This window comes from Euleptes europaea, chromosome 14 (assembly GCF_029931775.1).
Source record: "Euleptes europaea isolate rEulEur1 chromosome 14, rEulEur1.hap1, whole genome shotgun sequence".
Classification (NCBI taxonomy): domain Eukaryota; kingdom Metazoa; phylum Chordata; class Lepidosauria; order Squamata; family Sphaerodactylidae; genus Euleptes; species Euleptes europaea.
This window is the reverse complement of record NC_079325.1, coordinates 17,246,020-17,269,609: the sequence shown is the minus strand read 5'-3', so window position 1 is coordinate 17,269,609 and position 23,590 is coordinate 17,246,020. Positions and strand designations below refer to the sequence as shown.

Genomic DNA, 23,590 nt, shown 5'->3' with positions numbered 1-23,590 from the left:
GAGGGACTTCAATGCCATAGAGTCCAATTGCCAAAGCGACCATTTTCTTCAGGTGAACTGTGTGTGTGGCGATCCATTGCATGGGACCCATACAAAGATCTTTCCAGTGGACCTAAACCTTGGCCTTTTCACTGCAAGCCTTAAGACACCATTATTGTATTTCAAAGGCCTTTGAATTATGTTTATCCCTGGACTTAATTTTTAATTAATATTATTGTCTTTATGGTTTTATTTTGGGGGTGGGGTAGTGCTGTGAGCCACCTTAGGCATAATTCAATGGAATGGCACCATGTAAATATTCTAATCGGGGGGTTGGGGTTTGGTTCACATAGGGAGTAGTTTATTTGAAAGTCCAACCTCCCTTCCCCACCCTGAAAATGGTATTTATATGTAGGCAACTAGAGAGCAGGAGGTAAAGAGAAATATTAGTTGAGCTTCTTGTATGTGCTGAGAAGCAGTTCTGTTCTGTTCCTCATTTTTGTGAGCTGTGAAGAAAACAGATTATATATGCAGGCTGGGCCTGGCGCTCTGAAGGTGGGTGGCTTTTGCTCTTACACTGCCTGAATTAGGTCCTAATGGACAAAGAACTCTTTACTACAGCTGTAATTGCAAACAGGTGAGACCGGCCCTTTCAAGTTCCTTTTTTTCATTAGCCTCCAAGGCTCTTCATCAGGAGGAAAGAGTAGAGTTGGCCCCGCATGCCTTCCAGCAGGAGACCTTTCAAAGGACATACTGGACATAGAGGCATGCAAGGCTAATGCATCTCAGACACCTCCGGAACGCAACCCTGCTCCCTGGCAATGCTTTGTTAACAACTATCTATGATCAATCTGTCCCTCTTAAGAGAATAAGAACAGATGTTTTCATACTTTGCCATGCAATACAGGTAAAACAGCTTTTTTTTCTGGACAGCAGTCAAGCACAAAAAATACATCAATTTAGGATTGTATAGAAACTGTCCGAAAAATATTTGTGGTGGGAAGTATTCACCTGTCTTAGTTTGGAAGGAGCTCTCCTAACATGAGCAAATTGGGGATTGATTTGGATCAGGCCTGGATCATCATAACTTGAAGCTTTCCCCATATCCTTATTAAAATCTCAGAAATCATGGTAAACTGCAATTCCCAGGGGTCTTTCTGCCGAGACGTTCCTGTTTATAAGGCTGCAGGGCCTATTTAAAATCCAGCTTCCCCTTTGAACCTCATGCTCTCAGGACATGCTGAGACCCAACTCCTCAACTTTTTTTGAGCCTGCAGCACCTTTGGAATTCAGACACAGGGTAGTGGGCACAGCCACAAAATTGCAGCCAACCACAAAATGTCAGGGGGTGATGTTATGCATAACTCTAACAGTAATTCTTCAATGTTTCAGGCAGAAGCTCGGTTTAACAAAATGTCCTTTAATGTGAACGTATTTTTGTGGATACACGCGGTGTCTCTTCAGTCACACAGTGAAGATCCTTGTGCTATGGTAGCAGCTACTGTCAAAACATTGTTTTTTTAAAAAGCTGCACAGCCAATCAGATCTCCAACAGCCAATCAGAAGCCCTGCTGGGCAAAAGCTCCATCTGGCCCCACCCACTTTCTAAACATGCTTGGCAGACACCATGGCATCCATGGGCACCCTATTGGGGACTCCTGCCCTAAACTATGTCAAGTTCAAAAGCCCCATAGCATAACCAAAAAAACAAATAAATGGTAATTTAGTAATGTTTACGTATTAGGAGCCTCCACCTCCCCATAATCTGAGGCCCTAAACAATAGCTTACTTAGCTTGTACATAAATCCAACTCTGCATACTTTCTCCTGCTGCTTCTGGAAGGTAAATTTGGGGAAAGGGAAGGGAGTGGGGCCTTGGAATGGTGCAAGGCTAATTTAGGGAAGGTAATTCAAGGAAGGACTTTAGCTTGGATTGCAATAAGCTCAGTAATGCCAAACTGGGGCCGGTTCGTTTCATTCAAAACAAAAGCAAAGCCCTATTTCCATCATTCTTCCCCACCTGTCTACAGCAGTTAATTCTGCCAGGCTTGAGACTAAGGGCAAAAACGCACGGTCGCTTTATCCTCCTTTAATCCCTGTTTTAGCCAGGATCGAACTCACATTAGGCGAAACGCATGCGTTCAATCCTGGCTGAATCCTGGCTGAAACAGGGATTAAAGGAGGATAAAGTGACCATGCGTTTTCGTCCTAAGGTCCCTGAAAGCCAGCCACATTGGCAGCCAGAAGCTCCTTTTGGAAACAGCCGCTGCTCCCGTGGAACTGAGCACCCCCAAACTCCAGATCTAAGTGACTGCAGTCCAGTGGCTTACAAGACGAAAGGGTCCTGCCGTGGGGACACTAATCTTTTTGCTTCAACACAGCTGATGGAAAAGAAGTACCCAAGCTTCACTGGCTTGGAACCAATTTTAATAATAATATAAAAATAACAAAACAAAACAAAAAGAAGTGCAATCTGCAGTCACTACAAAACGAAAGCCTTGAGTTGCAGCAGGGATCCCCAAAACATCAGTTCCTTTTGCCTTTGATTGTAGATCCTTAGCAATGCTCCCTTCCATCCGTTTAAAAACAAATGCAGCTGGTGACGGGCTAGGCTGGTGTCTCCGCAAGAGAGTCTGGGGTGTTTCTGGCATCCTCTTCGTTTCAGCTTTGTTCATTTCTCCCACCGTGGACTTATGAGGGGCCACGAAACTGTCCCTCCCATGCAAAGCTCGCCCCTGTTGTCTCTTCAGGCTCCTCTGGCTTCAGGAGTGGTGTCAAAATTCCTTAAAGCTGCAAGACCAAAAAAGATGGATCAGAATGTCATCAAAAAAGTAGAGGCATCTGAATGCAGGCAGGGCCCAGTGCCTTTTCAATGGCCACATTTACCCGCACCCAATCATGGTTTTAGCGGAGAGCTAGCAAGAGAGAAACAGAGACAGAGAGATTTGGAATATGTTTAAGTTGAGGTGGCAGCTACAGTTCCTTGTGTGACTCATCTTTGGGTGCTTTCACAAATGATGCTGTAGACTCCATTTGAATTTCTTGTGTCAATCGTGTAAAAGAGCTAGTTATGATGTCCTGGGTGGAATGTTATACAGTATTTAGTCAAATGTAAGACTAGGGATTTTGTTCCCAGGTATCCCAACAAATAAAGAGGGGGTAGTCTTACATACACATACAAGTTACAATTATGCTCTATCTTGCAATTCCAACAGATCCCAGAGAGACTGTGGAAACTGTGATCAGATGCCTGGAGGCGGTTTGGGAATGGCTGAGGGCTAAACAACTGAAACTTATTCCCAACAAAAAAGAGGTGCTACTGGATGGGAGGAAGGTTTGACACAAGAAATGGGTTGTCTCCTGTTCTGGACAGGGTTGCACCCCTCCTAAAGAAGCAGATTGTAGCAGGGGTCTTCTGTTGACCCGGGCCTTCTGTTGGATAAGCAGTTGGCCAGGGGTGACTTTTACCAGTTTTGGCTGGTGAGCCATTGGTGACCCTTCTTGGGCAGGAAAGACCTTGCCACTGTCATGCATGCCATTTGTGACATCTAGATTCGATCATGGCAATTCACTCTAAGTGGGGCTGCCCTTGAAGACTGTCCAGAAGCTACAGTTGATAGAGAATGCTGTGGCCAAAATGATGATTAGAGTGGGTCAAAGGGACCATATTACTTCAGACTTCTTAAATTCAGGGTCTTCCATTTCACTAGATATGGTAGTTGGGATGGGGAGTCCTGGAGCTAAACTTGGCTACAGCGGAACCTTGGGTATTCCGTGATCTTATCTCAAGGCTCCCTCCTCCTATGCTTTTTCCCCACAAAACTGCAACAAAGATGTTATGGTGTTTACAGTTATGCTGAGGACATTTTGTTGGCTGGTGATTAGTTCCCAGGTCCAACTCAAGACCCTTCCAAAAATAATAATGGTCATTCTCTAGGAACTCGCAACCTAACAGATGGGACTCTGCAACCCTCCTGAGGGCCCTGACTTACGAGACTAAGACCATGGCCCTAGGTGAGGGCATTGCTGCATCAGGTATTGGAACTTCACGTATTCAGAAACAGGTGTCCTGATCAGAACTCACAAGATACCAGAAGCCATGATATTTCAGCCACTATTTTAATTCGTTTCTCGATTTTGTGAAGTCTTGCTTTCAAGTTTGCAATCTGGAAGTACCAGCGATACTCCTCCACTGATTCCTTTTATTTCAACAGGGATTGTGCAAGACATCTCCCTGCAAACTCAGGGTCCGGCCCTTGGGATCCTGCCCAAAGTTGCACACCACCACCAAATCACACTTGCATTTCAAGGTGGGCATTCAAGTGAAGACAGGAAGAAAGTAAGTCAAAGTCTGGATGTTCGTATTCACCTTATCAAACCACAGAACTGCAGATGAGCAAATTGAGAGAACAGCACAAAAAATCCAAGAAATGTAGTTGCAGCATTCCCTTGATACCTTATATGTCCTCAAACTCCACCACCAGAGATCTGAGCACAACCCCGCCTGTCAGTGGGGCTTGCAGATGTCAAAGAATGGGGCATTAGGCCTTTTACCACAAGTACCAAAGACACCACAAACCACGAGCCCTATCAAGTGGCACCAGGGCCTTGAGGCAGAGAGGTGAACTTACCGTGACTCCTGGCCCCAGACCATGTCTATTCAAAAAGTGAAGTTTAGTGACCTGTGAATATAATCAACATACAGTGTACCAGGGTCCTTAGGACGAGGCTGGGAGGGTCTGAGTAATTGGGGGGGGGGGACAGTGGTTTTCACCGTTCGGCAGAGCTCTGCTTTTTAAAACAGCAGTTCTCAGATCTTAAGTAGATATCACATGCTTGTCGGTAATTTAATCTCATCATCACATTCAATTATTTCCCTGCTCCAATGCATTGTCTGTTGTGTGTTAAGAACAGGAAAATGCTAAAGTTGGTAGCGTCACATGCATTTCTTTCACTAGACGTTTCTGGGGGGATGCCTGGGGTACTTGCAGGAAAGCAGCAGCCACACATTCCCTGAAGTGTTTAGTTAAGATTTTAGAAGTGTTGACATGGAGAGCTCTCCTGAATCAAGAGAACTATTTCAGCCTCTCTGTACATAACTGCCAAAATGAAGAAAGACTGGCCAATTGGCTGAGGAAAAAAGCAGAACTAACAGAAAACAGGGATGAAGAGGATTAATCTCCCCTCCCTCGGATTGGGAGGGGGTTCGCCTGATCCAATCAGAGCTTTTGATGGGAAGGATCATGCAGCAGCTTTAGTCTCCCATGACAACTGGCTCTGTGTATTTCTTGGAACTCCCATTTTGAGAACTGCTGCTTTACAATAAATGTCTTCATTTGGTTCACTTACAAAAATCACAACTCTCAGTGGTCGATTTGTTAACCCCCACACCGGTAGGCATGATTACTGATACAGGACCATTGATACCCAGGTAAAGACTAAGAAGGCAAAGACAATTTCTTCCACAACAATGATTTATCTGCACAGTGATGACGGGCTTGTCATTTCTTCATTGGAAAGTGATTTGATTAGTAGCACTTCTGGAAGTAATTATTCAGGAGCGTTAGGAAGGATAAGAAGGCATCTTGGGGAGCTCAGCCTCAAGCATGGTTGTGTTGGGAATCTTCTGAGATCAAGGTTGTGCTGAATATTATCCAGTTTTAACATCTGCTTTGAATACTGCATGTTTGATGGAGCCACAGAAATTGTAAGAAAATCTGTTTGGGTTGCCGAACATTCATGTTGTTTCAGCGCTGCTCAGACCCTCTTGTTGCCCTCACTATCACTGGCCCCATTAGTGTCTAATTCCATTGGCGATGGTGACTGTCATGATTTTGTCAGTGATGTCACAATGCGCCATCCAATATACCTTAGATACTCCTTAACCAAGTAACTGGGGTTGATATGACCAACAGCATATGGTGCAGAGGACTATGAGGACAAAAAAAGAAAAAAGGACAATACTACAAAGAAAAACAACCCAGAAATTACACAAATGCATCCACCAGTGCCAGATATTGCCAAAAAAAGAGTCTGACACTCTTGAAAACTAATGCAAAACAAGGCTACTGGCTTGGTCTCGGATCTAGTTCCAGTATATATTTCAGGAAGAGGTCTCTGACAAATTAGTGCTGATCTTCTGAAATATGGCTCTCTGGCAGTACAGAGTATATCCTGGTTCAAGTTGGACAGTAGAAAGAAACTAACACCCACAAGTGGTGTGAACAAATTGTCAGAAAATATATCAAAAGTATCTGTGGATTCAAATCCTTTGGGGAGACAGCTGTGTCTAATTCATCCAGTAACAACTGGCTGTCCGATCCATTGGAACTGGGATGGTTTTTGGCGGATGGATGTGCTACAGAAGACATCACTCCCTAGCTTTGGGACTGATGGGCCTTAAGAATACCAGCACAATGAACTAAACCCATCCGAGTAGGTTTTGATATATCCATTTCCTTTTCACTGGGAAGAGTTTTCCTTCACAAAGAAATTGTGTGTTTGGCTGCCATGCTTTGGGCCTCATTGCACACGATAACCTAACAGATGCCACGGGAAAGGTAAATCTGGAGAAAAATCATACACTGAATTAGCAGACTTCCTCATTCCGTGGGAAGGGAGACATAACGCTCATACTCACAATGCAAACTATTTTATATCCAACGCTACTGGGTGAGATAATTTCACACAAAAGCTATAAAGGCATATTGAGAAGAAGACTATTGTTAGTAATGGTTAAGGAGACATTGCAAAGTTTTCAGGGAAAGAAATTAGAGTCTGTCATACCATGGCCAAAGTTGTCCATGGCTCTTTGGTACACTGGTTGCTCAGTATCACTTTGAACATGCCTAGAGGTGGAAGTATACTGTTTTGGGATAGGGCTGGAGATACAATACATCTGGCAAATCCAGAATGCCGCACCTTGCATACATTTTCAGAACTTTGTCCCTGGTCTCCTAAACAAGCTACGTTTTAATTCCTGACTCCAAGGAGTCTTAAAAAGCAGCTGGTTCATGGGAGGCACTGTTGGAACAACTCCAAAGAAAGCTCGGAGTAAATGCACATCACCCAGAACTGTGACCAATTATGTTTAAGCAGAGTTGGTACAAAACAACTGGGAAATTTTTGACCTTGGTTTCAGTTTGAGCCTCTTACGTTCCTGGCTTATCTGACCAACCAAGAACAAAAGCCCCACTTGACACGGTAATTCAGGAATATCTGAGCCATACTTAGCAAGTAAATCCAAGATGGTAGAACAAAATGGTGTTGTTTTTTCTTTGCACATACTCAGGTAGTGCCCATGTCAAGGAAATCTGACATGGAATCATTGACAGCCAGGCTGACAAGACTTGGAACTCAGGGTAGTTTGGGGCTTTTAAAGCACTAATGAACCATAACGAACAACTCCCACAACAGTTCTTTCTAAACGCTCTGGGTTCTGTAAACACATACCCTCTCTTTCTTGTGTAGCAGCCACACCATCCTCGTATTTCCTTGTATACCATGCGTGAAAGGAGCTGGAAGGGGAAGACATATTCAAAGTCAGCTTTTGGGGAAGGTTTTTTGTGAGTCTTTATGTGTGTGGGTAATATTCTGGATTATAGTCAACCCAGCATTTTTTCTAAGTAGCTGCAAAACTATTTCTGACTAAAACAACAGGTCAGTGATAAAGTCAATAAAATCAAAGAAGCCTCAAGGTTATCTCTCTAGACTTGGGACATGGCAGGTGTTGAGTTTAGCCTTTCTCAAGGCTCTACCATTTAAATTGAAATAAACTGGGTTATTCCTGAGTTTACCGAGGCTGCATAGTGACATCATGACAAGCTCCTCTGAAACTCCACACAAACTCAGATTGGGTGTGAACCCAATTTGTTGTTGTGCTTGTGCATGTCCCTTGCTCCTCCCACCTAGTTTCTTCTTCATATGTGGAGAACTTCCTGGCTTCATTGTGGTTTAATTTGCCGCAACATTTGAACTCAGGTGCTTCAGTGAACTGGAGTGTATCTATCCCAAACAAACTGGGATTCTAAACTGGGACTAAACTGCAGTTTAGAATCCCAGTTTGTATGGAGCAAATAAACTCTGGATCATTAAGGTGCCCACATTCAGCCAATGTGGTGAATTGAAGTTTGCTCAATCTGGGAAGTTTTCCATGTATTAAAGGCAGGAAGAACAAACAGCGAATGATGTCTACAAGCACAGCAACCAACTGTGCCAATACCCAGTTGGAATATGAGTTGAAGTGGAGCTTGCTAAGATGACTGAATGCCAACATTACAACAACCTAGAAGTGTATAACTTTGCTTAGGAATGCACTGTAAGACACCCAGGGAAATGAGAAATCAACACAGGGGGCTCCACAAAAGGAACTCACCAGACAAGCCAGTACGTCCGCGGATATCAACATGTAGAAGACATTGTCCCAGCCTGAGGCCGAGATCAGCCCTGCCAGCAGGGGCCCGAGAGCAGCACCTGTACAGCAAGTAGCCAAGATTGTCAGAACAAGGCAGTCCCATTTTCAGATAGGCTATGTGTCTGTGCATCAGAAGCAACTGAGACAATAGATCACCTTCTGTTATTTTGTGATATATGGACTACACCCAGAGCCACTTGGATTGCGCCCATTTTGACTCTTGAGTGGTCCCATTTCTGTTGGGTGATGCTGACCCAGAAATAACCAAATGTGTCATGAAATATCTGGTAATAATAGTTTCCTTAAAGGCACGACAAGGCTAAACTATTGTTAACTAGTGATATTATTATTGTAGTTACTGTTATGCCTGTACAGTAACTCATTTCTTGGTTATTGTGATTTTAATTTCAAAGTGTTTCAAACATTTTAAGAATTTAAAGTTACTGCTGTTGTACGTTTTAATAATCTATAATGTTAAAATTATTTTATCCTATGCACGTTGTGCTCAAGACCTTTGGTCAGATGAGCCTGAAATAAAAGGAAAGGACAAGGCAGTTTGGAGGGCAGATTCCTGCCAGCTTTACCCAATGTAGATGAAGCAGGTGACCCATGTTCAGGTGGTGTCAGCCCAAAGATACATGTAGGATACAATTCTATGGCTAATAGTGGATAGACAGATGCACTGGATAAGCTCCCGTGCAGTAAGCAATGCTGATATCTACGCCCTTGCCTGGCCCCCAGTATCTCCGAGCAAAGAGGTTCTGTTCCTTCAGACAATGACAGTCTTAACACTAACTACTGATAGATGCGTTCACCAAATAAACTGCTCGTATGGGTTCAATCACTCTTGTTAGAATATTAAACGAGGCTCAAATTTAGACGTGTGTCTATTTCTGGTGTGGGATCAAGGCCATTTAGCTTCATCCATGTGGGAACTGAATTCAGAGTCCAAAAGTGAACATGAGATACTGGCTGGGTGTGGGCTGGAAGTGGTTCCCAAGCATGTCTTTATGGGCCAGTTCTCATCACATCCCATGGATAAAGACATTCTGCTTTGAGGGATAGGGAGTTCTCACATGCTTCAATACAGTGGATTAGGCTTATAGAAGAGTTGGTTTTTATACCCTGCTTTTCTCTACTGTAAGGAGTCTCAAAGCAGCTACAATCGCTTTCCCTTCTCCCCCACCCCAATCAGGCACCTCTTACGAGCTCTAACAACCAACCTACGGATCCTGTCCCATCGATTATGGCTGTAACGGTGGAGAGGGCCTTTGCATTTCCTTGGAGACATTCATGAGTACCCTGTGGTGGAGGAATGAAACAAAACAATTATTAAGAGAAAATGTGCAACATGAGTTCTGGGGTGTTTTCTTTCCAATAAGTGATGTAGTGATTAGACCTCGGACGACCAGGCTTGAATCTCTTGCTCAGCCAGGGAAGCCCGCCAGGTGATCTTGGGCCCATCACAATCTCTCAGCCTAACCTCAAACATTAATGTTTCTCAGTGAATGTTGGGGGTGGGGAAATTGAGGGGCTCCATGAGATTCTTACCAAGTCGGCTGACACTGCTGTCGTAATGAGAGCGTAAGGCCCATTGACCAGGCCTCCACAGATAATTAACATCACTGCAAAGCAAAGGAGAAAACGTCAGCAATACATTGCAAGGATCACTTCCTCCAATATGAGCCTGCATTCAGAACACTGGAGATCCTACTCTTGTCTTCCCACCATCTGACTTGTGGCACAAGGGTGACGGATCAGTTTAGCTGTGGAGTACAAACTGTGAGTCCCTGTTCCTGTACAGAGTTGGCGACCAAGCTTTGTGAAGTGGTCCCTCAAATGGGCACAGAGATGGCTGTTGCCAGTGTTGCAGCAATAGGGAAGGTGACGTGAGAACTGCCATCAAAGGCCAGTGAGAGCTGCAGTCATATTGCCAAGGAACAGGGGTGCACCTCTTGGCTGAAGGGAGACAAGGAGAGGAAGGAGGAGAGAATGGAAACTGTGCCGGAGGGTAGTTAGATCCCGAAGGCCAAGGGAGACTCCCTCATGCCCCCTTAAGTCACCAAAGGAGTGAAGACGTGATAATACAGAGGAGGAGGCTCTAGGTGCAAGTGTGCTGATGCCCGTGTGAAGAAAAACAAGGCACTCTACCTCATGGACCACACAGAAAGCTCAGATAAGGCTCAATGTACATTGTGTGTGCCGGTTTTCTCCTCCTTATCCACACCTTCTATGGGCTGTAGGAGTGAAAATATTGTTTAAAAGCCTCAGCAGCCGACGGCGCATAGATTTTTCGTGACTGCTCAGGTTGCCATTTTTAACCCTTCTCCACATATGCCAGTTTTAATGTTTTGGGTCCTTATATTATAACACAGGCACAAGGCCTTGGCAAATCTGTGAGGTAAATGTATTGTTTGTTTTAATGCTACCTGACGATCACCAGCTTTAATTGTTGTTGTTTTTTGTCTCTGTAGATGTTTTTTGCTGGTATAGTATTTCCCTCCATTTTGGAGCTTTATAACAATAAGGGTGTAAGCAACAGATCTTTTGATGTATTAGGGTTTTGAGTGGTTTTTTGATTGTCTATGATTTTACAGGGGAAAAAAGTACTAAATAAATAAGATAAATGAATAAATAAATGTTGGGAAGCAGCCTGCACACAGTGAAACAGTTGCTCAATGCAAACCCACTGGCTCTAGGGTTGTCTGAGGGAACATTTAACCCATACAGTCACCCTACAAACCAAAGGCAGAAAGAAGCAAAAGCGCTCCAAGATTTCTCCTTGGGTAGTCAATATGAATCTGGAAAATGATGCAGCCTTACCTATCGATGTAGCGAGTCCGTTTTGGCCAATGTAGTTGTACAGAAATAACTGGAAGAGAAAGCGGAGTAAGTATTTCCACATCTGAATAATTTCATCCTCCCTCTTGCTGCATGAAACATGATGTTAACTCATAGTGCTTGAATCTTTACCATTCTATACCAATGCTGCTGTAATTCAGGGGAACTATCCCACTGGTTTGCCCTCATGGTGGAAGAGAAGATCCCTTCCCACCTCCTATTACCCAAAAGAATCCTTCCCCAGTACAGCGACTACAGATACTGACGCTGAATCGAAAGATGCCTTTGGCTATGGCTCTCTGTGGAAGCACAGAGGGGTGTTGCTCCCCTCACACACAGGGCTTTATGGTGCTAGCCCAACTGCCCCAGGTATTGGCAATGAAAATGACCAAGGGTGTTCAATTCAGCACCAGAAATGGCAATCAGGACTGGATGGAGCGGAAGCTGTAAACTGGGTAGTGGACCATACAGTTTGTTTGGCATTTCAAGAAGAAGAGTTGGTTTTTATATGCTGACTTTCTCAACCACATAAGGGAGACTCAAACTGGCTTACAATCACCTTCCTTTCCCCTCCCCACACCAGACACCCTGTGAGGTAGGTGGGGCTGAGAGAGCTTTAAGAGAGCTGTAACTTGCCCAAGGTCACCCAGCTGGCTTCGTGTGGAGGAGTGGGGAAACAAATCCAGTTCACCAGATTAGCCTCCGCCGCTCATGTGGAGGAGTGGGGAATCAAACCCGGTTCTCCCAATCAGAGTCCACCGCTCCAAACCACCACTCTTAACCACTACACCATGCTGGCTCCCAAAAGGAAGAACAATGCCTGTTCCATTAATTTTGGGGAGGGAGAAGATATGCACAAGCATCTCTCAGAGGGAAAGCGAGCGAGCAACTGAGCACTGGCTCTAGCTCCCCAGGGGAGGTGCGAATCATCTTGCCACAGCACATTCCAATCATATCACAAGGGAGGCCATCCTCCGCCAGAATTTACGTCAATGTGGGTGTTTCACTGATCCTACAGTTTTCCCTGCAAGAAATTTAAAGCAATTTCTTTGCCTAGCAGTAAGGATGAAAACTTTCTAGGAAAAGTATAAATATAGCAATACTAGGGTGGAGTGCAGAGGTTGAGAAATGCAGAGAAAGGAGAAAGGAATGTTCCATTCAGGCCAATTTTTATACACCCAGACATATGTTTGGCAAGGCTAAACAGCTAGTCACGATGCAGCCCTCCTCAACGCCTGGTTTCATTGCAGCACAACAACCTTTTGGTGCATCATTGAAAAACTAAAGAGGTGTTCTTTTTACTTTATAGTTCTTGGTTGTTGTTGGTTTTCCCCTCCAGTGTTAATTCATGCACATTTAATTGATTCATAGGCTAACCGCATGGATCACAAAGAGGACCTGCCAAAAACAAAGGAGAAAAGAAAAAGTCCACATCATGTGAATGTATACTCACCATGGGGGCAGCCAGAATGAGCATCACGCAGCATGTGGTGGCCCTACCACCAGTGTAGTCAGAGATAAGGCCAGCAAGGATACCACCTGCATGACAAAAGCATAATTCACATTCCATAGCCTGGGAAAAGTTGAGAATATAACCTCTGCCTTGCTGGGCCATGCCAAGCTCAGTGTAGCCTAGCAATCTGTTTCCAGCAGCGGACAGCCAGACGCCCCAGGTAGTTCACAAGCATGCCCAATGGAGATGGCCGTTTCCTGCTGCTTCTCACCTGTTGTAAGCGACAGCCTGGACTGGCAAAGGTATACTGCTTATGAACATGGAGATTCTGCTTAATTAACAATGGCAGGCCTAGCATCCATTTGAAAAACCCATGTTTAATGCCATCTCAGCTAAGTGGCCATCACCCCAAATTGCAATAAATCCCAGTTGATAATTATGCCTTCCTTTTGCCAGTCCTGACATTTCTGCTAATGAAGAATTTAATTATGTTCTCCATTCCACTGTAATGTTGTGATCCTGTAGGCAGTGATTTGGTTCTGGAAGTCCCAGCAGAAAGGACATGTATGTGTGCGTGTAAAGTGCCTTCAAGTCGCAGCTGACTTATGGCGACCCCTTTTGGGGTTTTCATGGCAAGAGACTAATAGAGGTGGTTTGCCAGTGCCTTCCTCTGCACAGCAACCCTGGTATTCCTTGGTGGTCTCCCGTCCAAATACTAACCAGGGCTGACCCTGCTTAGCTTCTGAGATCTGACGAGATCAGGCTAGCCTGGGCCATCCAGGTCAGGGCAGAAAGGACATACTGCACTGCATTTCAAGCCAATATAAGTATAACTGTTTGAAGGATGGCTTTTCCCCCTTTCCTCACCCAACATAACCGATCTCTTTCTTGGACAGTCTCTGGTGTTCATCCAGTATAGTGCGGAGTGGGGGTTCATTTGAGATTCTGAAATTGGTAGAGGCAGCGCCCAGGCATGGCAGAGAAAGTGGGTGCACTTTACTGTGACCCATGAGTCCAGGGGGTACTAAACTGGGCTGAAAGCTCATGACCCTAATATGGTATATTCAGAAATGAAATGGACATTCATGACTTGTGTGATTGTAGGCAAGAAATGGGATCAGTGCATTTCTTGTAGGCAAGAAATGGGATCAGTGTGCGTTACAAGGTTTGTAGCGGACACAGAGAAATGATGCTTGGCCCTTCTTTACACCCATGGAAATGTGTCTGGGCTCCATGAATTTGCCATGGATTCCTATGCACAGCTGGAGCGTACAAAGATTTCCACATGCAGAAGGCAGAGCAACAGAGCCATTTTTTCCTCCCGTGCACAATGGGATTTTAATGACTCATGAGACTAGAATCAGGGCAGGAAGTTGGCTGTGTTTCAGGTCTGAACCCCGCCCAGTGAGATGATGTTTGTGCCCAGAGAAGACAACTGATTCAAACAGTTCCTCCAGTAGCCTCTGGAGCTACCCAATTAGAGTCCTGTTGCTTTCCTAGAGTGTGATACAGAAACATAGGAAGAGTGTGAGTGAAAATCAAAGCACTCACCGATGATGCCACCAACATCAAAGAGAGTGGACATGTCTCCAGCCTTCTTCGCACTGAAATGAGCTGCAAAGGAAGAGAAAAGTCTGAGTGGAGATGGTTAAAAAGTTAGGGAATTTCTCGGATGTGTGAGTAAGCCTCAGCCAATGCAGGCAGATGGCTATCATGCTTTTTTCCAGTCAGCCTGCAACATAAGATCAGTGGTTCTTAAAAGTGTGGGTTGTGACTCTTTTGCAGGTGAATCACAAGCCCAGGAGGGAGACGGCAGAATACAGTGGCCTAGGAGAGAAGGCTCTGGGAGGCTCCTTGGCAGATTTGGGTTGGTACTTGCATAAGGTGTGAAAAGGCCATGAAATATAGCCAGCCATTCAGTAACACTGTTTAAATACTACACATGAAAAATAAAAAGGGGAGGGGCCGTGGCTCAATGGTAGAGCCTCTGCTTGGCATGCAGAAGGTCCCAGGTTCAATCCCTGGCATCTCCAGTTAAAGGGACTGGGCACGTAGGTGATGTGAAAGACCTCCGCCTGAGACGCTGGAGAGCCGCTGCCAGTCTGAGTAGACAATACTGACTTAGATGGACCAAGGGTCTGATTCAATATAAGGCAGCTTCATGTGTTCAATTTGTTCAGTGCTAATTGAAGTGAGATTCCTGCATGTTAAGTTGGGGAGAGGGAAAGTAGTGTGCAGTCTCTCTGCTTGTGGTTCCCAAAAATTACACTGAGTATTAGCCAGCCCAGAGTCAAAAGGTGCACGAGGATCACGTTGGCCTGGCAGTGACCCTTGCTATAAGTGTAACACATGGCAACTGGATTCTGGGTCTGGCCATCAGGGCAGCACAGAGGCTGCAGCAACAAGGTGGGTTTGTGAATAAAAGCTTCCTTAGATCACAAATCGGGATCTTAATGCATTCTAGCCACTCACCAACATTCACGATGTAAAGCGGCAGCCAGTAGAGGAAAGTGTAGCTGACCAGTTTCGCAAAAAGCAGGCAAAAGGAGAACTCCACCACTCCCTTCAGAGGCAAGAGGAGAAAAAGAAATGGGGAGAGGAACATGTCAGCAGCTATGAAGACCAATTTGAAGAGCAAAGGAAACAGACTACATGTGAGATGCTGGATCTCACGCTACTTTCTGTCGCTAAAATGTGGCTGCCTGTGGCCACCAATTTTCTTGGGCAGCAACATGAGGAAGGGATAATCTTTTCCTAACACTGTTTTCCTGATCTAAAATGCCACTCCCACTGAAAAAAATGTTAATCCAGAAAAGGTAAAGGTAGTCAGCCCCCTGTGCAAGCACCGGGTCATTACTGCCCCATGGGGTGATGTCACATCCCAGCATTTATTAGGCAGACTATGTTTGCGGGGTGGTTTGCCAGTGCCTTCCCCAGTCATCTACACTTTATGCCCAGCAAGCTGGGTTCTCATTTTACCGACCTCGGAAGGATGGAAGGCTGAGTCAACCTTGAGCTGGCTACCTTGAAACTGACTTCTGTCAGGATCGAACCCAGGTCATGAGCAGAGCTTTTGACTGCAGTACTGCAGCTTACCACTCTGCGCCATGGGGAAGGGGATACAAAATACAGGTACTTGCATTTGAAAAAAAATTATATCAGGCTAATATGCCTGATATGGGGGCAATTTAGATCAGTAAAATGGCAAGGGGGACTATATATCTGTTAGGACTAACAGCATCTTGGAGGGAGATAAATTGGGAAAATACAAGGAGGACAGGACTACCCCTCCCCAATGCTGATGGTCCCGATCTGATTTGAGTTCATGCCTGAAAATAAAAGAAGCTTAAGGAGATGGGAGATCCAAACTTGGATCTGGAGCATCTCATATAGTTTGGCCATGTCAGAATTTCCTATTCCAGGTGATTCATTACATGGGCATAGAATCCAGATCACAATATACTATGTCTCTTTATTGAAAAGTAACATAAATTATTTCAAGTGAAAAAGGGGAGTTCTAATAACTACAACCTCACAATTTGAATTCAATACACTATTATACTGTATGACAAAATAGACAGCACGTAAATCAAAACAGGCCCTGTGACTTTGGAGGCCCAGGTTGAAATCATACACACACTTGCCAAAAAATAATCCCCGTGGGGTACAGTGGGACTGACTTCTGAGGATTTAATTGCTCATGATGTCAGAATTCCACATTTGGAACTCCTATTGTGTCTTTTTTGATCCCACAAATTTGGATCAGGAACAAGTTGCTGGGAAAGGAGGGTTTAAATCTTCTCCCATGTGCCATTTCTCCAATCAAAACTGTCCCTCAGGGTTCCTTGTCTTTCTTCCCTGTGTGTGTGTGTGGTGGGGGGGGGGGAGGCCCATTTTCCAGTAAGGGAACAGTAAGGAGGGAAAATTAACCCCCCACTTCCCCAGCACGACACACCAAAAGGTCAAAAGACACTTCTGAAGTCCCAATCATGGAACATGACATTTAGCTTGAATCTGAGTAAACGGGCACAGGATCAGAATGTGCCAACAACAGCCCGATGGGCAGAGCGAAGCTACTGAGGGTACAGCTAGATGTGACACATGGAACGCCAGTTCTTTTCCATGATGGATTTTTATTAATGAAAAGCAAGGCTTGGAATGCTGTGACTGGCAGCCGAACAGCAATGGGTGTGAGGGCTGTTTAACCCCTTCCCTGCTTACCTTCAAAAAAAGCACTCCTAGCTGCTTTTCTCCAAACAGAGGAGAAGATACGGCGGGAGGTGATGGGGTTAAACAACCTTTTCCCGTCCCTCCTCCCCTACTCTTCTACTCCCAATCTCAGTTTCCAAGGCTGCTTTAAAAAAAAGGAATAGAGACATGTGGAACACAGTGGAAAGGCCTCTATGGGGTTGCACTTACAGGTATCCTGAGAGCGTCAAGGAAACTGATGGCTTCCCGTCCCTCTGTTGATGCTTTTGCACTTTCGACCGCATCAATGATGTTTTCTTTGCTGCTGTTGGACACGTTCAGGCTCCCGTCGCCGATGGAATGTTCTGCCTCCAGACCTTTCTCCTCTGAACTGGACTGTAAGAGAACCAGATCTCAGAAGTCTGGATTCAGACACCTTGAGAGATAAAGACCCAACTCCACTTCTGCGGAACTATGGAAGGCTCCGGATGGTTCTACTGCAACCAAACGATGGTTCTTTCCTTCCGCCTCTGACCTTCCTTTCTCTCACTCACACCCAGTAATTACCCTCAAGGTTCAAGCATCATTTCATTGGGCCTGGTACAAACTTGTAAGATGGGATGCTGCACGCACATGATCCCATCCCATACATACAATCTCACGTATCGTGAAAAAAAAGATGTTCAACTTTGTTTCTGCAGTGCCACAAATCAACCATATCATGGTTCTCCCTATGAGGTAGGTTAAGCTGAGATAGTGTGCCTGGCCCAAGGACACATAGTATATTTCACGGATGAGTGGGGCTTTGAATCCAGGTATTCCTAGCTGTAGCCCATCACTCTAAGCATTACACTCTGCTACTTCAAATCCCCCCACAGGTATTGGCCTGTGGCCTCTGTTGGCACAGGGAGCAACTGAGGTTGTGTCTGTGCATTCTCTCTTTGCTCCTTGAGCTCTGCTCTACAACGCTCCTCAAAATTTGACTGAGGTCACTAAATTGAATCCACGTGAGTCGAAAGAGTTTAAATCCCAAATGGAAAGAAGCTGGGAGAATCATCCTTGCTAAACTTATATCCTGCCCTATCAGAAACTTCAAAGTGGTGTATAGCACAAAACATGTTTCTCCACTTCTGTTGCTCTCTTCTCTCATCTCTCCTGGTCCAGAACAGATCTAGCTTTCAGTCAACAGAGAAGGGCCACAGGTGATAAACAAGTGAGGTGGGATGGATTTTGGTATCTGGATGAGTCAGGGGAAACCCCATGCAGAACTGGAAGTGGGACAGGGCACGTTTTCAAGAGCTGTGTAAGGTACTAGCCCACAGTACATAAACTAATCGGCAGGGAGCTTGATTCTCTCTCTTCTGAAGCAGTACACCTCTCTCCACCAAGAAAGGAAGAAGAAACCCTCGGTCAGTGTTAGGGGAAAAAAGAGATGTGAAACTTACATGGTGAAGAGGAGGGTTGCACTCAACGTCTTCTGGATCTGAAAGAGAGAACATAAGAACATAAGAAAGGCCATGCTGGATCAGACCAAGGCCCATCAAGTCCAGCAGTCTGTTCACACAGTGGCCAACCAGGTGCCTCTAGGAAGCCCCCAAACAAGACGACTGCAGCAGCACCATCTTGCCTGTGTTCCACAGAACCTAAGATAATAGGCATGTTCCTCTGATCCTGGAGACAACAGGTATGCATCATGACTAGTATCCATTTTTATTAGTAGCCATAAATACTCCTTTCTTCCATGAACATATCCACTCCCCTCTTAAAGCCTTCCAAGTTGGCAGCCATCACCACATCCTGGGGCAGGGAGTTCCACAATTTAACTATGTGTTGTGTGAAGAAATACTTCCTTTTATCAGTTTTGAATCTCCCACCCTTCAGCTTCAGCAGATGACCCCCGCGTTCTAGTATTATGAGAGAGGGAGAAAAGCTTCTCCCTGTCAACTCTCTGTGGAGACTGTGTTACAGAAGCAGGCCACAATTTTGTAAAAAAGAGATCAGCAACCAGCTTGAACGTTTTACGGTATGCAACGGAGGAATCGTGAACACCAGTACTTGTCCCACAGCTATTAGGATGGGGGCTGCAGAAATGAGAAAGAGCAGCAAACAGGAGATGAACAGGAGCCAGTCAATAAAACTTCACCAGCAGCTCCGGGAGCAAGGGCCAGAATCCCTGTTCCAACGGTTCTAAGCATTGATTGCACATGGGTGCCATGCACTGAGAGTGCTCAGTTGAAAAGGAGGGGGGAGCCCAGGTCCTTTAAGAAAAAAAAGTGATCTGTGACACTCTAAAGACTAGCAGATTTATTGCAGCTTAAGTTTTCTGTGGAATGGATCTCCTTTCTTTAGCTGCATGACATACAATATCATTTGGCAGCTATAAATGCCATGAGCATAAACAAAGAAACTGAAAACAGCAAAGCCCCAAAGCCCCCAAAAGCAAGATCTGCAGACCAGGACATTTCTATGCAAAGGCATAAGATAAGCACAGTGACCATTCCTACCAGTGACAATTAGTGCTAACAATCTTTCCAGATTTCTAATGACACAGGACCTAGATGAATCTGTGATCAGGGGCATCGACATTTAATTTAGCTGCAAACAGGATACATTGAGAAGGAAATTACAAATGGGGCTGTGATGCTGGAGGAAGGGTGTTTAAGCTCCGTATCAGCCCCTTATTACAGCCTGTCATGTCACAGTACCCCAAGGATGAGAAAAGATGACCCTGCCAAAATGCCCTGTTTGAAAAAGGTGAAGACTACCTCTGCTGCATCTGCCTTGAGTTCTCTGCAAACGTGTTGTGTCAAAACCAGCTCAATAAACAAAAAATCAACCAACCCTGAGTTACATCACTCAAATCAAGTCAGGCCAGAAAAAGAGCAATACCTCTTTAGGTCACTAGATGGCCACATCTCTTTGGCTGAATATGAAATGTTACCTGGTGTGCCAAGATGTTTGGGGGTTTCCTTTCCCCCCCACAAACTGGAACTTTCCAAGGTCTCAAGTAGTCTTTGGTCCCCACAATCTAGATCATTGGGACAGCAAGGATCCCACCAATATCCAAAACACCGGTGCCAAATTCTGATTTTATGGACAACTTTGGAAAGGTAGATGAAGATTATCCCACCCCCCCTTGTATTTGGGATTTTTCAGTCTTCAAGAGAGTCCCCAGATCACCCTTTATGCTCACTAATGCAGGCTTAAGGTCTCCCACTTCACTTAAAGACTTGCAATGAAGCACCCCTTTAATATTGTCCAACCATCCCAGTTAGGAATACAAAACGCACTGTTATAGTACCCTTAAAGATAACTGCCCTGCATTAATCGATCTTGAGAATCCACCCATACATAGCCATTCTCCTAAATACTCTGGGTCAGAACCAAGGTCCACTTCTAAATAAAGCATGTTTAGGACTGCCACCTAAGTAACCGGGCTCTAGACCTTTAACACTCACATTCAATGAGGAACAAGAAACAGATGACTCCCATGAAGGCAATGATGATCCCAGGCACAATGAATGACAAGCCCCACGCCTGTGAAACCCAAGCGCCCGCGATCAAGGATCCCAGGATGTTTCCTACGGACGTGTGTGAATTCCAGATGCCCATGATGAAACCTCGTCTGGCAAGAAAAAAGACAGAAAGCATTCAGTTAGTTGTTGCTGTTGTTGCTAAGAATGGAAGCCTGAATTAAGTAAGGGCTTAATCACGGACTCATGTCAGGCATCATTCTAAACCACGGTTTGCACTATCCATAGTTTATAACACAAACCAGGGTTTGAACTTCAAAACATACAACCATGATAGTGAGCTGAATGTCTGAGTTTATTTTTCATTTTCTTAGCACTCAGTCTGACAAGTTCACTCCTGGTTCTAGGCTGCAGTCTCTAGAGGCAGGGCAATGGCCACAACCGTGGTTTGTCAGTCCCAACATCATGCCAACCTATAGTTAGCACAAACAATGGTCAGCAAGCCCACTTAAAACCATGGTTTCTGAATCTGTTTTGCTACCCGATCACTACCATGGTTTCTCAATTCAGATCTCATGCTAAGCTAGGGTTAAGGTGTCATAACCATGGTTTCGCCACATTGTCTGATCTGTGCTAGATTGTGAAGGCAGGCAGAATACAATGCTGCAGCTCAAGGCTTGGATCCCATGCAGCATGAGCGGACCTATGCTGCAAAAACAGTGATTCCCTACCCCCCTGTAGTCACTACTGTAGTCTTCTGCTGCTACACTGCAGTCTTCTGCTGCCACCAAAATCCTGCCCTCTTTGGTCAGTGGAACCCCAGGGACAGCATGTAAGTCAAAGTGTTGAGGCTACAATGAGATGTGGGGGAATTGGTAAAAACCAGCCTCCCCTTCTTCCGCAAGCGGAAGTGCCTTTTGTAAGCAGAAAGGATCCAAGCCCTAAAATTTTCTCAAAAGACTACACACACAGTTCCAACACTGATAGTAATGGCTATTTTCCTGCTAATTGAAAGCAAGCAAGCTCATCTTTAAAACAGTAACTTATGGTGCCATCGCAAGCAGGGTTTCACCCTTGTGTGTGTGTGTGTGTGTTAAGTGCCATCAAGTCGCTTCCAACTTACGGTGACCCTTTGAACTAATGAGCTCCAAAACGTCCTATCCTTAACAGCCTTGCTCAGGTCTTGCAAACCGAGGGCTGTGGCTTCCTTGACTGAGTCAATCAATCTCATGTTGAGTCTTCCTCTTTTCCTGCAGCCTTCAACTTTTCCAAGCATCACTGTCTTTTCCAGTGATTCGACTCTTCTCGTGACGTGACCAAAGTACAAAGTACAAGACTGCTGGACTTGATGGGCCTTGGTCTGATCCAGCAGGGCCTTTCTTATGGTCTTATGTTCTTTCTTATGTTCTTATGTTCAATAGCCTCAGTCATTTTAGCTTCTAGGGAGAAGTCAGGCTTGATTTGATCTAGAACCCACGGATCTGTCTTTTTGGTGGCCCACGGGATCTGTAAAACTCTCCTCCAACATCACATTTCAAATGAATCAGCTTTCACCCTTCTAAGCTGAAGTCAAATGGGCTTAGAAGGGTAATAACTCTTCTTAGGACTGCACTGCCAGTCAGCCAACCACACTAGCTGCAGCCGCAGACAACCAGGTGCTTAAGGCCCCACGCCCCATGCCCCCTTCCCTGCAGGAAGCACAGCCAGTGGGGCCAGAGTCTTATCTGGCAGTTTCCGCTCCCCACTGAAACCAAAAAGAGGAAACTGTCAGGGGAGCTTGGCGTTGGTTTTCACCACTACAAAGGGAAACTGCACGTGGATGGGAAGGAAGCTGCAGGCGGGACATGTCACCTGTCTCTTGGGCCTCCTGATGAGTTTGCAAGAAGATTTTACAAGCAGGCCAAGAAAACGGGTCTCAAAGCATGTGATGCATCTCAAAGAAGCAGGTGAGGCCCTGACCATCACTGCTTAAAGCTGAGAGAGGCTGGGTACCCAAGGTTGGATAAATAAAATATATGGATAATGAAAATATAATTTAGTTAAAGCGTTATGTCAAGGTAAGAATTATTTAAAAAAACGTTAAAACAGCACAATGGCATTTCCTAAGGTTGATATCTATAACCACATGCCAGATCCGTTTCGGCCTGTTTGGCCTCCCTCAGCGGTCAATTGAAACCCATGTAAAATATACACACATTTACAGATATAAATATACGTATACAGACAATATATATCTGACCAGGTATGTATATAGGTTGTATAATATATTACCAATTATACAAACATCTGGTAAGATTGTCTCAAGTTGTTATGCTGGGCTGTATATGTCTCCCATATAAAATGTGTGCAATTATCAACCTGGTAAAACAGTGTGATCAGGTTGATAATTGCACATATTTTATATGGAAGACATATACGGATCCGGTGATGCCTTAACTTGAATCAGACTGCTGGACTACTTCCGCCCCTGGCTACACTTCCTGTTTCAGCAAGGGAATCAATCAGGCTCTTCCTCCAGAGTTGAGGATGAAGCAACTGATGCTTGAGAAATGCAGTCGAAGAGATGAGCAAAACAGACTCACTTCCCCTTTCCAAACCAGTTGCCGACACACGTCACTACGGAGGGCCAGCCGGTTGTTTGCACCAGACCGTTGCAGACCTAGCAGATGGGAAAGAGCAAAAAAAAGACAACAGGCAGTGAGAATGCAGTGCGTAGGATGTCTTGCTGCCTGGCAGTGCCGTTATATTTTGGTGGCGCGATCCCAGGACCAGCTCTCTTATCCCTGCCCCTTTTGCCAACAGGCTGCCATTAGGCCCCCAATTGTTATCCCCTCCCCCCAAAAAAGAATAGCAAAATGCTGTGAAATCACATCTGGGCTACACATATTTGAATCAGTTTCAAAGGAGAGAATCTCACCAAGAATTTTCATTTGGGAGAGCTCTGTTGCAGAAATCTGTATCCCCTCCCAGAACTATTCATTTTTTATTTTCTGTTTAGTATATTTTTCACCCACCCTGCACCCAAAGAGTTCAGGACAATGTACGTGGCCAGTGACAACCCAGCGAGGTAGGCTCAGCTGTGTGGTTAGGACTAGTCCACAGTCACCCAGGGCAAAGCAGGGATTTGAACTTTGGTCTCCTCCCAGGTTCCAGTCTAACTTTCAGTCCGCTGAGGTTCCCAGGATTCCTTGCGTGGGACCCATCAAAGTTTAACTGTATTTGAAATTACTTGCGCAGACATTTA

General features: G+C 45.0%; 1 protein-coding gene across 1 annotated transcript in view; it reads right to left on the bottom strand.

The window, feature by feature from the left end:
- Positions 1-2,623: 2,623 nt before the first annotated feature.
- Positions 2,624-23,590, bottom strand: part of SLC37A2 (solute carrier family 37 member 2) — a 46,094-nt gene continuing 25,127 nt past the window's right edge. The window contains exons 6-18 of the mRNA XM_056860359.1: positions 22,929-23,005; positions 20,332-20,498; positions 18,319-18,356; positions 17,105-17,269; positions 15,158-15,248; positions 14,237-14,299; positions 12,686-12,771; positions 11,215-11,263; positions 9,943-10,016; positions 9,615-9,693; positions 8,353-8,450; positions 7,431-7,495; positions 2,624-2,768 (exon numbers count right to left, since the gene is read on the bottom strand). Coding sequence (XP_056716337.1) covers positions 2,753-2,768; positions 7,431-7,495; positions 8,353-8,450; positions 9,615-9,693; positions 9,943-10,016; positions 11,215-11,263; positions 12,686-12,771; positions 14,237-14,299; positions 15,158-15,248; positions 17,105-17,269; positions 18,319-18,356; positions 20,332-20,498; positions 22,929-23,005 — 1,068 coding nt within the window. The 3' untranslated portion in view covers positions 2,624-2,752. The remainder of the gene's footprint in view (positions 2,769-7,430; positions 7,496-8,352; positions 8,451-9,614; positions 9,694-9,942; positions 10,017-11,214; positions 11,264-12,685; positions 12,772-14,236; positions 14,300-15,157; positions 15,249-17,104; positions 17,270-18,318; positions 18,357-20,331; positions 20,499-22,928; positions 23,006-23,590) is intronic.